General features: G+C 44.6%; 1 protein-coding gene across 2 annotated transcripts in view; it reads left to right on the top strand.

Moving 5' to 3' along the window:
• Window positions 1-9,339, top strand: part of LOC112233074 (R-spondin-2-like) — a 77,435-nt gene extending 68,096 nt beyond the window's left edge. For both annotated transcript variants that reach the window (XM_024400472.2, XM_042313444.1), the window contains one exon: window positions 8,057-9,339. In XM_024400472.2, coding sequence (XP_024256240.2) covers window positions 8,057-8,175 — 119 coding nt within the window. In that variant the 3' untranslated portion in view covers window positions 8,176-9,339. The remainder of the gene's footprint in view (window positions 1-8,056) is intronic.
• The last annotated feature ends 8,517 nt before the right edge of the window (window positions 9,340-17,856 follow it).

The following is a 17,856-nucleotide window of genomic DNA, read 5'->3' as shown; positions in this document are numbered from 1 at the left end:
ACCGTGAGCGTTAGCAGAAGAACTCTCCGCCTTGTGGCCCCACAAAAAGGGTCCAGAGATTCAGAGAACATCCCACCACCCAGACCACGTATTGCCTGCCCCCTCTCCCTGATCTGCTGCCCACTTTGGGCCCCTGACCCCCGACCCAGGCCCACTCAACACCCCCAGCAGGCAACAGGAAATGCATCTTCACCACCTTGAAATGAAAAACAAATGTTCCATCCAATGTTTAATCCTTGGTGTGAGGAGGTCACCTCCTTGGCAGGACTAAGCACGTTTTGCCATCTCGGTGCTAGCGAGCATGCTTCTCAAAGTATACAGTTAAGACTGGGTAGGTCAGGGTGCTCTGGAGTGTGAGTTCCTCATTCTCTTGAGTTGGTTTTAAAAGGCAACAGCAGAGTGTGTAAAAGTGCACTGCCAAGTCCTGTTTTTATGAGCTTTTACTGTTTAATGGCATGGCGTAAGATAATGAATCGCAGAGGCAATCATTGTACTTCTACTCCAAACAAAGGGAGAGTCAAGAATGCGACCAAGTCAGCGCCATGTTTCCCTGTTTTAAAATGGTTCGTTTCGTTAGGGAATTACCCTGCGTCTATCAATTGTCATGTAACGGTGCGATGGAACGAAGATCAATGATTCTGTTTCTACCCCCCCCCCCAAGGCACCTTTTTAAGGCATGCGGGAAATATTTACATAAAATAGATTCAATTAAATGAATGAGTGAGATCAAATCATTTATTGTGACCTGGAAATGGAAGACGCCCCACAATGACAGCATGAGAATGAGAGCCCCACCCTCTCCTCTGCTATGTGACTGAAGTGGAACGTAATTGACATCTCCCCTATTATTCCAGCCACGATGATAAATGTGTAATATTCTACCCATAGTCCCCTTGATCTTTTAATTGGACCCCCGGCCTACTTTTACACCACCCCCTAGTTTGCTACAGCTATCCACAGCTCGCTAACACTCACACACACACACACCTACACACACCCGCTCGCAACCAGCACACACACTAGCTGAGCCACACACACACTGAAGCACGCGAACACATACACACACGTGCATGCAAGCAAGCATGTCCACAGTCACACACACACACACACACATAACGACAGAGCTATTTTGCCCGTCAGAAATGAAACGCAACATTTAGCCATTCATTATAGTTAACTAAAGCTAATTATTCCTCCTTGTCAGCAGCTCCGTGTATTTAGGCCCAGATGTGTGTGTGTGAGTCAGTCGGGGGGAGCGATAGCAGACTGCAGATGAATTTGAGTTTCAGGCGTATCAGACACGGTGGCCTAGTCATCACGCCTGCACTCTGCGTGGCCCTCTGCTGTTGCCGTGGTGACACCATCCGTAAAGTAGAGCCAGAGGTGGTGAGCAAGCACCGATTTTAACCCGGAGAGGGGTTCCGTTCAGGGGAGCAGAGTTGTGAGTGACTCTGCAGAGGTTTCAGTTTTGATTTCCACAATTGGGGCCTGGACTGCTGGCTTGCCTATGTTAAGGTTGTTGGCGGTGTGGTGTTAGCGGTTAGCCAAATATTGACCAAATATTTACAGGTAGCTCTCTCATTAGCAAAGTCTAAGCATACAGACTCAGTGTTGACAGATCAGAAACGGACCGAGCGTCGACTGAAAGTTGAATGTGGTTTCATCGTCAGACAGTGTCCTTCCCTCACCGCTGGACCAGTCCTGGATACCGTTCCAGGGGAACGTTCCATTGTCTTTGTCACAGTCACTCAGCAGCTCCAAGGAGAAGAACCCCCAACTCCATATTACCCACCGGGCAGATTAATCACGGTGTTAGTCATGCATTATTTACCGGGGCTTCTCCCTGCTAAAGACGTTAATCTCCGAGTTGCGTTTTCGATTTGACTTATTGTCAGCAAAAAAAGAGCTTCAAAGGCGGGACCGGTGGACTAACCTGCTGCTTAATCTCCCGACAGAGCCTCCGTCGCATAGATGAGAAAATAATGACCCACCTAATCCCAACATTAGCTTTTTAAATCGGAATGCGTATGTTTTAAATCATTCCTGCTAAGCAGGATGGGTGATTGTAAGCAGAGCACTGGGGGAAAGAGAATGAGAACAGAGAAGAGTGAGAGCGAGAGAAGAGAAAGTACGATTCAGAGTAATCTTGTTAGGCTAAATGATGCTGTGCAGAGAGGCTCTTGTCATCCTGTTGGCAAGACGGACTTGTTCTCATAAAATATTGTCCTCTCTGGACAAAGAGGGTGTGTTTTTTTTGCCGGCACATCTCTGTGTATCTTTCCCTGTTCTCAACTATTTCCCCTTTTTTCCCCTTCCAATTTCCCTCCATCTCTGTCTCTCTCTCCCCTCTCTCGCCCTCTTTCCTACCTTTCTCTCTCTCATACACTGTCACTCAAAAGCCCCCTACATTTCTTCCTTTTCTTCATCCTCACCCCCCCATCCTCCCTAGTACTCACTCTCTAAACTCTCTGTCACTTTTAGATCATATCTTTTCATGTGAACATCTGTAGACCTTGGCTCACCATATGTCCTTACCATTTTACACACACACACACACACACACACACACACTGTCCATGCAGTGTATCTTATTCCAGACAGTATAGCTCATCGGTGTGAGTGACAGGGTTGCTGGCTACCGATACGTTCCCCTTCACGGCATTATAAATGTATGTGTGAGGAGGCCTTTAATGGCTGCTAATCCAATTTCTGCCACTGAAATCAAATCTCGCTGGCGCCAGTAGTCCCCTCCTTCTCTCACAAATAATGGCTTTCGCTTTGGCATGTTTATGAAGAAGATGAGCAGCCCCAAAAATTCCAGCTTTTACCGTACTAAATCCACCAGAATCTCCTTCGGAATTGTTTTGACCCTCAACCCCCCTTCTCTTAAGAAACATATTAATTGATGGTCCCAGGATGATTGCGGCGTTTACTGGCGGGATGAGGTAACAAACAGGTTTACTTCAGAGGAGGAACCCATTTACCGTTTGTCTTAATGCCTTCTCAAGGTTGGTCCCATCGATTTCCTCCAACCGCAAGCGGAGCAGATAAGGTTAGGCCTTCGATTGGTGCATTGCCTGCTGGAGCCCGAGCACTGGGTGGATGAAGTCACTTGGCCGTGCCGTCAGTCAGTACACACACACACACACACACACACACACACACACACACACACACACACACACACGGTGGTCATGGCCTCAGTGATTATAGATTTGCATGCAGGTACACACTCCCACAGTGGCAGCCACCAGGTCCGTATCAAAGTAATCATCCCTTTCCTTTTCTGTCTCCATGAGGTCTGTTTTTGTCAATGTCCTCATTGAACTGAGCCCATTCTTTGGCAGCGTGAAGAACACAACATTGACCTAATGATGCAACAAAAAAATACGTAATTTTTTTACATAATTCAAATTCAAAATACATAATTGGTTCTCCAAAACAAAGTTATTGGATTTGGAGATAGGTGAAGGGAGTTTTGGCTCCGTCTTTCTCCCCTGTATAAAATGTTATTGTGATTCAATTAGACAAGTTGAATGGGCCGCAACTCAGAGTGCCATATCTCCTGAGAGGTAGCATAGTGTTATTACTTTACAGCAAGCCTACAGAACAGCATTCCTGTTGGGATATCTGGCTATGTCTCAATTTCCATCAGAGATGGACACAGAGAGAGAAAGAGAGGGATGCGAGAGAGAGAGACAGAGGGAGAGAGGAGAGAGAGAGAGGAGAGAGGGAGAGAGGAGATAGAGAGAGAGAGAGAGACAGAGGGAGAGAGAGAGAGAGAAGAGAGAGAGAGAGAGAGAAATGGAAAGTGATGGATCTCAACCGGACTGGTCCTGGAATATCCCAGTCAGCAGAGGTCAGGGTGGAACTCCCACCCCAGTGCCTGTAAGGAAAGTCTAATCTGTCTCTGCCAGGTGCTTTGACACTAGAGGGTCCAAGACACATGTCTTAAAGACCTTGAGCTGATATGGAAGAGCGTACATATCCTAGTCTTAGACAAACACACAGATACAAAGCAGGCTTGGAGCGCATTCCAGGGCTTTCTTCAGGTAGCAAGAACTTTACCAGAACCAGACCTGGCTCATGCAATGAGACCAAGATTGAGCTTACTCACACACAGGTACAAATACTAATGTACACACACACCACGTCTATAATACACACACACAGTGATAATGGTGGGGTCATCCTCTGCTACCACAACAGCTTCTGCTTTTCATTCAAAACTACAAAACATTTAGATTTGCTTATAAATGTTTTGTTTGTTTGTTCAATTTACTCTGACTACGAACCTGTCCACATGCAAAGCTTTAGTTGGCAGATTGTATCTACAAAAAACAAACAAACATTATGCAATTAACGATTGTGGCCAAAACTGGAAAGAAAATGGGGGAAAAAAATTGTACAAGTATTTAATGAATCGAAAGCCATTCTTCAATTTTGGCAGCAAGTTTAAATTCTGGGTCAGTGTGGGGGAAAACAAAAATAGCAAAAATTATTTGAAGATTTATTTTCCTTCCAAGGCAAATGATCTGTACTCGCTCTAAGATTTATGAATTTGTTCCTTGTTTGGAAAGTAATCGAGTTGACCTCTTAATCATTAATTTCCTGGTAAATTAAACTTCTTTTTTTTCCCCTGATGGAAACTCTGGCTTGCATAATCATCTTAAGTGATTACATTGGTTGTAAATATGACATCATAAAAGCGTTGTGTATTCACTCTGTGTTACGCCCTGGTAAATGCTAAAAGTGAAAGAGACAGACCCTGAGATGATGTGCCATCACAACGAGCCTTATATCAGATGCACAGGAGGGCGGAAGATCTCAGTTCTCTTGGTATTGGTTGCCCTCTAGCTGTCAGCCTAGAGAACTCTTGTCTGGTTATGAAATATAACCCAGCCTGGTCCATGCTTTCATGGACACGGTGGTCAAACAGATACAGAAGAGTTCATCAGCTCACTTGGACAGCTCTGATGACATTCCCGGACGTTTTGGTTTGTACACTTCACATTGTCCTGGAATAAACGAGATATTTTGAGATATGAGAAACGTAATAATGACGTGAGGAAAACAGACCTCGGACCTGGGACAAATACATAACATGTCAAGGTAATAGTTGTTGTTTTTTTAAACCCATTGGTTACGTTGGACTGGGGGGAAACCAAATGAAGCACGGCTCAAGCTTTTGAAAAGGTTTGACAAAGTGTGTATATTTTGACCCAGGGTCTGGAGGCAGCGTTGACTTACTTACACAACTTACTTACATCTTATGAGATGAGCAGTACTGTGACATGGAATCACGGTCTATGTAATGCCATGGAGATGTGTAAACACCTTTTTTTTCCAATGAACATGCTGTAGTCCTGTTTGTGTGTGGTGTAAGACATGTGTTATGCAGTTCACAAACATCTTAAAGCCGTGTGGATTATATCCTTTCTGTGTTCCCGACTATCCAGGAAATCTATACTGTTAAGCGTGAGCTCTCACGCATTTATTTGCGCTACACACAAACAGCCTAATGGCTCCAAGGAATGGCCCACGTGGGCCTAACCCAGCTACAGAGGTATTTTTCATACAGCAAGGTGTGCTTTATAGCCACCAAAATGTAATTTGTCTTGAGCGTTATGCCTGCACTAGCAGTCATAACCATACAGTAGCTTACCCAAAGAATTGAAAGCGACATTTACTAAACGAGCATAGCAACTTTGCTGTTAATGTTTTTCAGTTGGAGGTCACGGAAAGTTCAGAGCAAGATGTTTGTTTTCCTCACGAGATGTGATTTTAAAGCCTTTATGCTCTGAAGAGGGGATTTTTTTTAATAAGATATTGCGTACAGGCAACATTATTTTTTGCCCTCGGAATGGCCGATGTGACCAACAATAGCTAGCTAGATTGAAATAATTATAGGAAATGGCTGTGAAATGTGGATGTGACATTGTTTGACATTTGTGCAACTGTAAAATTACTCTTGTTAACAGAGCGAAAACAGATATTTTTTCAAATTTTATACGTCCCCATTTCTTGGAAATAATATTTTCAAATATATTTTATAGTGTATATTGAGATGTTCAATTGAACCAGACTTTTTTGGGGCGGCTTTAAATGGCCGGCGTTTGGCCAGGCCATATGAGAAGGTAATTAGAGGTAATTCTGCCACATATGACACACTTTAGCCTTATTTTCCTGAGTGAAATGGCATGAGCAAGTGCAATAATAGGACACGGAGCCAAGTTTTGCAAATCTACCATTGAGACATCCATTTATGTAGCATTTTTCAGTATTTTCCCCCCTCGGCGAACCATAGCATGCCTTGTTTCTTGCTGTGCCAAATCAGGATCCAGATAGCATCTCATCATCCAAGCCTGACTCTAGTTTACCCCTCCCCCCCTCCCCTATCAGATTTGATTTTTCCTCAGATCACTTACCCACTCAAAACCAGCAGAGCTATGCCACTGGGCAGAGGGGTTGGCAGGAGGATTGTGCCCGCCCCCGCCACCACCCAAAGCCAACCTTTATCCAGCCCCATCACTTCTCCCCCTCTTTACTTCTCTCTCTCCGTCTTTCTCACACACTTACACTCACTCACACACACACACACCTCGTTATATCATTTGTGTCCTTTGGCAGACAAACTGTTGCCTTTTGGTGCAGTCGCCTCTGTCATAGCAAACCATGGGTACCGAGGTATCACCGCACACGGTTCCAATAGCATAGATTGCCAACATGCTTTGCCCCACACCAATGACACCTGGGATACATTAAGTTACATTAACCCGGGGCTTGCGAACGAGGACCTTTCCAGTTCGGAAAGAGTGTTAGGCAATTTCCCCAGTTTCTCTCCCCCTGTGTACCCTAGCAGAGTGAGTGGAAGTGATGGAGAGAGAGAGAGAGAGAGAGAGAGAGAGAGAAGTGATGGGGCTGAAAAAAGGCAGAATCCTCTGATCATTAGAAAACCCTTTTGCAATTATGTTAGCACTGCTGAAAACTGTTGTCTGATTAAAGAAGCAATAAAATTGGCCTGCTTTAGACTAGTTGAGTATCTGGAGCATCAGCATTTGTGGGTTCGATTACAGGCTCAAAATGGCCAGAAACAAAGTACTTTCTTCTGAAACTCGTCAGTCTATTCTTGTTCTGAGAAATGAACAGAGTTCCTCTGTCCAGTGTCTGTGTTCTTTTCCCCATCTCAATATTTTCTATTGGCCAGTTTGAGAAATGGCTTTTTCTTTGCACCTCTGCCTCGAAGGCCAGCATCCCTTAGTCGCCTCTTCACTGTTGACGTTGAGACTCGTGTTTTACAGGTACTATTTAATGAAGCTGCCAGTTGAGGACTTGTGAGGCGTCTGTTTCTCAAACTAGACACTCTAATGTACTTGTTTTCTTGCTCAGTTGTGCACCGGGGCCTCCCACTCCTCTTTCTATTCTGGTTAGAGCCAGTTTGCGTCGTACGATATTTTCAGTTCTTGGCAATTTCTCACATGGTATAGTCTTCATTTCTCAGAACAAGAATAGACTGACGAGTTTCAGAAGAAAGTACTTTGTTTCTGGCCATTTTGAGCCTGTAATCAAACCCACAAATGCTGATGTTCCAGACACTCAACTAGTCTAAAAAAGACAGATTTATTGCTTCTTTAATCAGACAACAGTTTTCAGCTGTGCTAACATAATTGCAAAAGGGTTTTCTAATGATCAATTAGCCTTTTAAAATTATCAACTGGATTAGCTAACACAACGTGCCATTGGAACACAGGAGTGATGGTTGCTGATAATGGGACTCTGTACGCCTATGTAGATATTCCATAAAATTCTGCCGTTTCCAGCTACAATAGTAATTTACAACATTAACAATGTCTACACTGTATTTCTGATCAATTTGATGTTATTTTAACGGATATTTAAAAATGCTTTTCTTTCAAAAACAAGGACCCCTAACTTTTGAACGGTAGTGTAAATACATTAGCAGGTTTTAGAGACACCAAAGGGACGTGTTCCCTTTTTACATTGATGCACTGCTTTTCTAATAGACTCTCTTTTCCTTCTTGTCTTTCTGTTTCAGGAGAATCAGGGAAGCACCGACCCAAAGAACCAAAGAAGAAGTCCAACAAGCAGAGGCTCCGGTTCCAGGCCCAGAACCAGCACAGTGACCACCTGGCCTCCATGAGCTCCAGCCAGTAGAGGACTGGAACCCCCCTCCCCTTGGAACCTAAACAACACAAAGCTGCTAGCTGCTGCTCCACAAATCTCTCCCCCCCCGTCAACCCACCCCCTGCCCCAGCACACAGTCACACTACACCCTATTAATGACCCTACACATGTCTATGGTTGTAGTAAAGTACACATATGCCCTCTGTCCCTGTCTCTCTCTGACTTCTGCTGCTTCCCTCGTACCGTAGAGTACCGCATCGTAGTATACCGCTGACAGATCAGCCAATCAGCTTCCCCCTTTGAGCCCACTGTGACATCATAGAACTCATTGAAACATTTGTTCCCTTTGCTCACACGTCATGTACGTCTGGTTAGAACAAACCAAACGAGGGGGGCGACCGACACACACAGACGGACGGACTGAGGGCGCGAAGGAGCAGAAGGAGAAAGGGGGAATGAGATGGATGTTGATAATAGTGATGACGGTCCAGCTAAGGGGGCAATGGAAGACGTTGAGACGATGATTCCGACGGAGAGAGGAAGAGCGTGCAAAGAGATGGAATGAGAGGATGATCAAGAGAAGAGGAGAGATTTGGCAGAAGCAACGAGGGTGACGGCTCTAAGTGACATCTTTAAATCATTTAGACTTTCTGTATTTATTTCAAAGCCAACTCTTATTTTCCCCCCATCGGAGGCGGTGTGTTCCATGTACTGCCTGTTTGTTCACTATGTACATTTTTGAGAGTCATGTTAAGAAATACCATGCATAGTTGCAATGTATTTTATTCTCAGCACAAAATGTTTACGTCCAGAACCGCTTCAACTCTCTAACTGTATGGTGTGGATAAATAAATGTAGTTGTTTGACTTAGCATGGCAAAAAAACTCATGTGTACATAGTTGATGAGTTTATCCAATTATAAAACCTATTACTGTGTTTTCGGTATTGACTCTCCTTCAGCGTTCTAAATGTTTTAGTGAAAAGGTTGTAATATCAAGCCACAGTTTCAAAAAGATTGAAAACAAAGTAATAACCATAGCCACCACATAGCTATTACATTTATATGGTATATATTTGATTTATTTATTGATTCTATTTTGTACTTTTGTGTTCGGTGACAATTTTGTCTCATACTGTTACTACTCTGTGCTGAAATATGATTTGAATCCCACAATACAGATATCTTTAAAAGAGCCTCTTGTTTGTGTCTGGTCATGCGAAACAGTTTGAGTGTTGCATCGCATTCATTTGGTCTCATCTACCGATTTCAATGTTTCAAAAACGGCAAAATAAAATGCGGACTTCGTTTGACATTCTTTTAGGTTTGATATTCAGGATTCAACAAATATATGGTCATAGGACGACATGTGTGCATTTGTTTTATTAAAATACATTTCATGTGACTGTCGTTGTAGCTTTTCAGTATTATTGTTCATGAATAGCTAAGAGCGCTAGCTTTAGCTTGTCCCTCCCACGTTAGTGTACAATTGTGTCATTTTGTAAAACATTTGTGATACCAATCATGCACTGTGCGCTGCAATGACACAAGCTGCCTTCGAGCCAAGGAGATTCGATATGGTCAATTGACCATGACGTCACTGTGAATGGCCTGTAAGTCATCTTGACTTGACGTGACCTCGCGGATGGTGCAATGCCACACGTCACCACCGTATCATTCATTTCTATCCTCATTATCTTACACTTGATTTGGCCGTACAAATGCCTACTATGCTTCCTTCACACACACACACACATTCACCCCCTCTTTATTTGTGCACTCATCAGATCTCTTTCATTTTCAGGGGTTTCAAAACATCAGATAAATAAATATATAAATCCAAAATGTGCTGGCTTGCCAAGAAAGGTTTAACGCCAGTCACGGCTAATTAACCTAGTGATGCATACTGTATAATCATTGCCCCTTAGAAAATGTGAGGCCGTATCTGCCAGACAGCTTATGGACGCACAGTAGCGAATGAATCAACGTTGTGTCCTATATTATCCTGGGAGACACCGACCGCAGGCTTCCTGTTCCTAGTAATCCTCTGAAGTCACACATGATATTTCCAGAGGGAAAAGGGTGACGGTGTTGATGCTCAAATAACCCATAATACCCGGTTTATCCATGTAGCCTTCTCTGAAAAGGAGTGAAACTAACCTCTGACAGTGAAACAGTAGCCTCCGCTAGGAACGGCCAATGCCTCAACGTACAAGGAAGGTCTTTCACAGGTGTTGGAAAGGAGCACGGAGTAGGATGCTTGACGTGCTCTTCATTTTTTACAGCTTAACACTTCCCTTAACCTTTCCCCTTGATGAAATGTACCGGTACTCATTGTCATAAAAGGGGAATATCCTCTTTGATGCGCCTTATAGCAAGTAGAGATATCCATAAAGCCTAGAGTGCAGAACAGTGAGTGAAGAGTGAATGGAAATGTAAAAGTACTAAGTGTTTTAAAAGACGTCTGCTGCTGGTTAAAAGTTAATGAACGATTTACAGATGTCATCCCCAGGGCCAGACTGTCACTGCTTCAGACTGGGAATTAACTGCACTGAAGTGGATTCATTAAGGAGAAGACCACCAACACCACTGAAACACTACACAATGTCTAGTGGGGGGGAGGGGAGGGCGGGGGGGGGGGACCCCACAATGCATAATTCTAAATGTCTTGTTTCCCTTACCTCTCCGCTTCCAATTATTCCTCTGTCTGTCATCCATTCTGGGTGTATTTGGGTCGTCGGTGAGAAACTGCCTTCAGGGTTTCTTTAATGTTAGTTAGGGCATCAACGCTCACCCAGACATCAGAAGGTAGCCATGCTAATCCCCTTTTATTAGTGAAACCACTTCTGTAAACTTCGAGGCAGCTTAAAGGAAGCGTCTGTGTTTCTCACCGTGTGTGTGTGTGTGTGTGTGTGTGTGTGTGTGTGTGTGTGTGTGTGTGTGTGTGTGTGTGTGTGTGTGTGTGTGTGTGTGTGTGTGTGTGTGTGTGTGTGTGTTGAAGGACATAGCTAGGTTGTTGAGGCTGACGCTCCCTTTTCATGTGACTGGGTGCATTGTCATTAGTTCAGTTCAGTCCTATTATTAAAGCCCTCTTCAAAGGCCCAACAAGTGAAACCACAAACAGGAAATGTCCCAATGGCCTCTGCACACTAGAGAGCCATACTGTAATACAGGAGTAGCACAGTGAAGTACTGTTAAAGGGATAGTTCACCTAAATTGTATACTAACATCCAGTCTTGACAGGTTACCAAAATGCCCAAAATGATGTAATTTTGTACATTTGATGGCTATATCTTTAAGAACTGTGTATCTTGCAGGTAACAAAGGTAAAAGCCCATTTATGCTCCGAATGGAGGTTGTGACGCAATTGCGGTGCCTCCGAAGGCATGAATAGGCCAAATCGAGTCTCCAACCGTCTCCAATTTTATTGTAACAATTTGGAGGGCTCCATATTGCTCCGCATTGACATGATTGGTTGACGGTAGGTGGGGGGTGGGAGGTCCTGTCTAAACACAAACTCACTTCCTTGACAGCTTCCTTCACAACAGTTCTGCTCAACAGCTCTGCTCTGCGAAGCGCAAGTAGTAAGAATGCCCTGACTTCTGCAGAGGCCATATCACCATAAATTCTGCACGGCCCAATGCAGATGACGGATTTAAGGTTTTCAAGCAAACATATATTGCAGTCCCTCTCTTCAGCTACTTCAAATGTGCAGCACTTTGTGAGTGACACATTCGTTCCAACCCCAGATGGCAAGAAGTGGAAGTTATGACATTGGCGGGTTAATAACATTGCCCGGGACAATAAACGTTGAAATCATTTGCTGTGTTTAATAACTATATAATTGGGCATCGGTTGCCCTTTGAGCTGAAGGAAATCTGGAACTATTTGCGTTCACATGGGTTATGATGACGCTTGGCACGGCCTGTTGCAGGCCGCACAGAGTAGGTACAATGAAACCAGTCTAAGACTTTCTACAAGTTTACCATATGTCAGCTATCATATGCAGGGGTACTGAGTGGAGGCATAGACGCCATGTCTTTCATCCACCAAATTCGGACAAATTCCCTCGTAATTGCAAAATGGTATCCGGTATCCACTTCCTTTTGAAAAGCAGATTGGCTTCATTAAGAAAAAGTTGCTAAGTAACACGTTTATTACAGGCATAAATAAATACGTCAATAAAAGGTAATTGTCTGTGACCCTCTCTCTGCGTTCTTGGGAGACAAATCGGACGGGAAATTGAAAGGGACCAGGCCCGGTAATGGGACTCCATAGCTAATGCTGGTGTGTTCTGCCTGAGTGCAGCTGAAGTGATGCTTTGAAGGTGGCTATCTTAGGCAGTGCTTGTGACTATAGCTGTCTGACCTCTTATACATCTGTCCCACCTGCTGGAGAGAGATGGACCAACCTAATGACTCTTACTGAAGTCAATTGTTTCCTGTTTACATTGCCCTCATCATGCTCTGTTCGATTCTTTCAAATGTCCAGCCTTCGACTTTGTCAAGCAGGGGGATATTTATGATGTCCAGACTTCGACTTTATCAAGCAGGGGGATATTTATGATGTCCAGACTTTGACTTTGTCAAGCAGGGGGATATTTATGATGTCCAGACTTCGACTTTATCAAGCAGGGGGATATTTATGATGTCCAGACTCCGACTTTGTCAAGCAGGGGGATATTTATGATGTCCAGACTCCGACTTTGTCAAGCAGGGGGATATTTATGATGTCTAGACTCCGACTTTGTCAAGCAGGGGGATATTTATGATGTCCAGACTCCGACTTTGTCAAGCAGGGGATATTTATGATGTCCAGACTCCGACTTTGTCAAGCAGGGGGATATTTATGATGTCCAGACTCCGACTTTGTCAAGCAGGGGGATATTTATGATGTCCAGACTTTGACTTTGTCAAGTAGGGGGATATTTATGATGTCCAGACTCCGACTTTGTCAAGCAGGGGGATATTTATGATGTCCAGACTCCGACTTTATCAAGTAGGGGGATATTTATGATGTCCAGACTCCGACTTTGTCAAGCAGGGGGATATTTATGATGTCCAGACTCCGACTTTATCAAGCTGGGGGATATTTATGACTCATTTCCTTGGGCTGTGTTTCTTTGGCTACATTTCAACAGGTGCAGAAATGGGACCATGCAGTTCCATAATACACTCCCCAGAAGAGCAAATCTATATTATATTCCTGACCTGGTATGAGGTTTACTTAAGGGCTTGGCAGTCGTTTTCGGCCTGTTTCACCTAACATTCCTCATCTCCTTTCCAATGACTCATTTTACTGATGGTGAACCACCACCAGCAGCACCCCGGAGCGAGTGTTGCTTTTTTCCTCAGGTTCAATAAATCAACAGTGAGGCCCAAACAATGAAAACACACAACCATTGTCCCTCACCCCCACCTGAGGGAAATAAGCACAGGGACCCTGTCCTTCCATTCAGGATGTGACACACATGGTCTTTATGACCCCAGCTGAATCATACTGTGCACTTAAAAAACATTAGTGATCACCTAGAGGAGCAAACAATTCCCCTTACTGGCAGACAGAGAGCCATTGGCATAACTGTATTTACCTCGGGAGCCAGCTGCTAAGGACGTCCATGAAGACTACTATTTTCCCCCCCTTTTTTTGGCAGCCCTTCTCCATTCATTGACTTTTTATATGTGCCTAGTAGCCGTGTTACCACTGGTTTCAAGGGAGAATTAATCAAAAACAGTTCTTATTAAACCATGTTAAGACCACTCGTGTTGGATATAATGTGACCAGCAAAGGCCCAAAAGGGCCATATCTGTTCCATGGAGCCGACTCAAGTGGCCCCTGAAGAAGGGGCTGTCCGCTATCGTGTAGGGGAGCACAGGTTCCCATGGGGGCCATTTAGGCATTAGAGCCAAGAGTCCTGCGTTCATGGTGAGAGGGGGTAAGGGTGGTTAGGAGGGTATAAAGTAGGGGGTAAGAGGGTCTCATTGTCCTGGAATGTTCACCTCACCTTCCCCCATGTCTTCATTGAGAGGGGGATTATGCAGCGCCATGCTTCATAGTCAACCTCTGCCTCGACTTGGAGGGTCTTGAGTGGAAATCTTCATCCAGACACACCACACACGCACACAAACACACAAACACATATGCACACACATATGCACGCGCGTGTGTGCCCACAAACACACACACACCACACACAATCTACACCACAATAAGGAGCCTGTTGTTTCCTGCTTCCAGCCAGCGATGGCGGTCTCCTCTTAGAGGTGGTAGGTGTGGGTCTGATCTGGGCTGGAGCCGGGCCAGGCTGCAGCAGGGTGTCATGGCTGCTGTCTCTCCTGACTCCTCTGTTGTCTGGAGCCATGGAGCCAGCCATAGAACACCCTCCACTCCATCAGCCTCCCTCAGACTCCCGCCTGCCCGTCATTCCTCCTCAGCAGCCAGCGCCAGCTTTTATTGGCTGCATTGTGCGGTGGGTCTCAGAAATGGGTTTAATCAACTAACCATAGGGGAGGTCGTGACCTCATGTCAATGGTTCCCAGGCCTTGGTGTGAAGTGTGATCTGTGGTTCAGCCACTAGTTCACACTCAGGACTCTTTGTTGGTAGAAGTGATCAATTGTAAGAAAGTAATGACTAATGGGAGGTAGCCTGACAGACAGCGCAATCCATATAACTGCACATTATCCACAACAATCAGTTTAAGTTAAATGCTAATAAGTTCCTCTGTTTCCAGAACAGCAAAAGATTGCAGATGCTTGTAAAACTTTCATCTATAAGTGTGTGTGTGTGTGTGTGTGTGTGTGTGTGTGTGTGTGTGTGTGTGTAAACAGAACAAGCAATGATCCAGTACATGCACAAGCTACATCCCTCTGAGGGGTGTGTGTGTATGTGTTAATGTGCGTGCGTGCGTGTGTGGATTTTAAGGTGGTTGTCTCATTATCACAGTGATTTGTTTTTACAGTAGGCTGAGCAAATCCACCTCCTACCAAGTCTCACATTACCAAACAAACATACAGTAGATGTTCTGGCATATATATCCATAGCATGTTCTTATTAGCTGGGAGAGCCGAGGAGTAAGCAGTTAAGCCATTGGAGCAGAGAATATACAGTAACGCCATATTCAGGTTGTACTATCAAATAAAGTACTTCAGCAGGACCCCCAGTAGCATTTAACCGGTTTTGTAACCCATCCAGCGACGAGTGTCTGCTAATCAAATGACTAACAATGGCAGCATCCTGTGGGATCCTCAGTTTTACCGCCCTGCGTGGAAATGCCGGCACTTTATAACACTACCGTGAAGATTTATAAGGCCAGTATACTGGAGCAAACCAATGAGACAGACATTTAATTGCTGTTGCCTGCCTGGCTTGTATGCATTGTGTGAAATAAAAATAAACCACATGGTGTGTGTGTGTGTGTGTGTGTGTGTGTGTGTGTGTGTGTGTGTGTGTGTGTGAGAGACAGCTGCCGGACCTAGCTCTCTGCCTTCATTGTCTGTCTCCCTGTGTGGCTCGGCTTGGCAGCGGTTTTGTGCTGGTACGGGGGTGTACAGCGGGCATCTGTCTGGGCGCTAAGCATGGCAGTGTACTGCTCAACCCCCTGCAATGGTTGGCTGCTCGGAGGTCTAGCAGGCAGGCTCCAGTCTCTGTGGGAGTCTAGCAGGCAGGCTCCAGTCTCTGTGGTGGGGTTAAGCCCCAATCTAACAGGCTTATGGAGACCATGGGTTTACTAGTGCCCACACACATACACTATTGACATCCACTTACAATCAGACAGATCACACATACAGTGGGGCAAAAAAGTATTTACTCAGCCACCAATTGTGCAAGTTCTCCCACTTAAAAAGATGAGAGAGGCCTGTCATTTTCATCATAGGTACACTTCAACTATGACAGACAAAATGAGAAAAAAAATCCTGAAAATCACATTGTAGGATTTTTAATTAATTTATTTTCAAATTATGGTGGAAAATAAGTATTTGGTCACCTACAAACAAGCAAGATTTCTGGCTCTCACAGGCTTCTTCTTTAAGAGGCTCCTCTGTCCTCCACTCGTTACCTGTATTAATGGCACCTGTTTGAACTTGTTATCAGTATAAAAGACACCTGTCCACAACCCCAAAGAGCTGTCAAAGGACACCAGACACAAAATTGTAGACCTGCACCAGGCTGGGAAGACTGAATCTGCAATAGGTAAGCAGCTTGGTTTGAAGAAATCAACTGTGGGTGCAATTATTAGGAAATGGAAGACATACACGACCACTGATAATCTCCCTCGATCTGGGGCTCCACGCAAGATCTCACCCCATGGGGTCAAAATGATCACAAGAACGGTGAGCAAAAATCCCAGAACCACACGGGGGGACCTAGTGAATGACCTGCAGAGAGCTGGGACCAAAGTAACAAAGCCTACCATCAGTAACACACTACGCCGCCAGGGACTCAAATCCCGCAGTGCCAGACGTGCCCCCCTGTTTTAGCCAGTACATGTCCAGGCCAGTCGTGATCCGTGTAAAGGAAAGAATGAATGGGGCCATGTATCGTGAGATTTTGAGTGAAAACCTTCCATCAGCAAGGGCATTGAAGATGAAACATGGCTGGGTCTTTCAGCATGACAATGATCCCAAACACACCGCACGGGCAACGAAGGAGTGGCTTCGTAAGAAGCATTTCAAGATCCTGGAGTGGCCTAGCCAGTCTCCAGATCTCAACCCCATAGAAAATCTTTGGAGGGAGTTGAAAGTCTGTGTTGCCCAGCAACAGCCCCAAAACATCACTGCTCTAGAGGAGATCTGCATGGAGGAATGGGCCTAAAACCTTGTGAAGACTTACAGAAAACGTTTGACCTTTGTCATTGCCAACAAAGGGTATATAACAAAGTATTGAGATAAACTTTTGTTATTGACCAAATACTTATTTTACACCATAATTTGCAAATAAATTCATTAAAAATCCTACAATGTGATTTTCTGGATTTTTTTTTTCATTTTGTCTGTCATAGTTGAAGTGTACCGATGATGAAAATTACAGGCCTCTCTCATCTTTTTAAGTGGGAGAACTTGCAGAATTGGTGGCTGACTAAATACTTTTTTGCCCCACTGTATGCCACAGCAACTGACAGCAGATTACAATGTGTGAACACATCTCAGTCTGTGTTTTTCTACACATTTTCTCACTTAATTAACACCATGCCATTAACAAACTTAGTGGCCATTATAACGGCGAGGTGTGACCCATCCACGCTTAACATAATACAATAGCACACATGCCACCCTGGCCAACAGCCATAACTCCCCTGTTGGTGAAGAAATGAAGCAGAGCGGGGCTGTGCTTGGTTAGCACTTGGATGGAAGACCACCCTAGGAAAATCAAGTTGCCCCGGTGTGTTGAGCCTGTAGACAAGCTTTTTCCTATGTGGCTCTCCATTCTCCTGTGTGGTACACGAGTGGAAATTCCAGGCTGGAAAGAGGTAGGCTCAAAGTCTTCACTGTTTTATACAGGTTCTGTTTCCCTGTGATCATTCTTGAACCAATATTTAACCAGGAAAGACCCGAGGTTAGAAACCTCTTTGGTAAGGCCGACCTGACAAGAGGTCAGAAGGATAGTATGAACAACAAACATTTACATGTAACTTGACCTCAAATATTGGAGTGTTAACCCCTCCAGGACACCTTCAGCACCCAATGTCACAGGAAGGCCAAAATGATCATCGAGG

The sequence above is a fragment of the Oncorhynchus tshawytscha genome, linkage group LG03 (genome assembly GCF_018296145.1).
Source record: "Oncorhynchus tshawytscha isolate Ot180627B linkage group LG03, Otsh_v2.0, whole genome shotgun sequence".
NCBI lineage: Eukaryota > Metazoa > Chordata > Actinopteri > Salmoniformes > Salmonidae > Oncorhynchus > Oncorhynchus tshawytscha.
The sequence above is the reverse complement of the archived record's forward strand: the minus strand, read 5'-3'. Positions and strand labels throughout refer to the sequence as shown.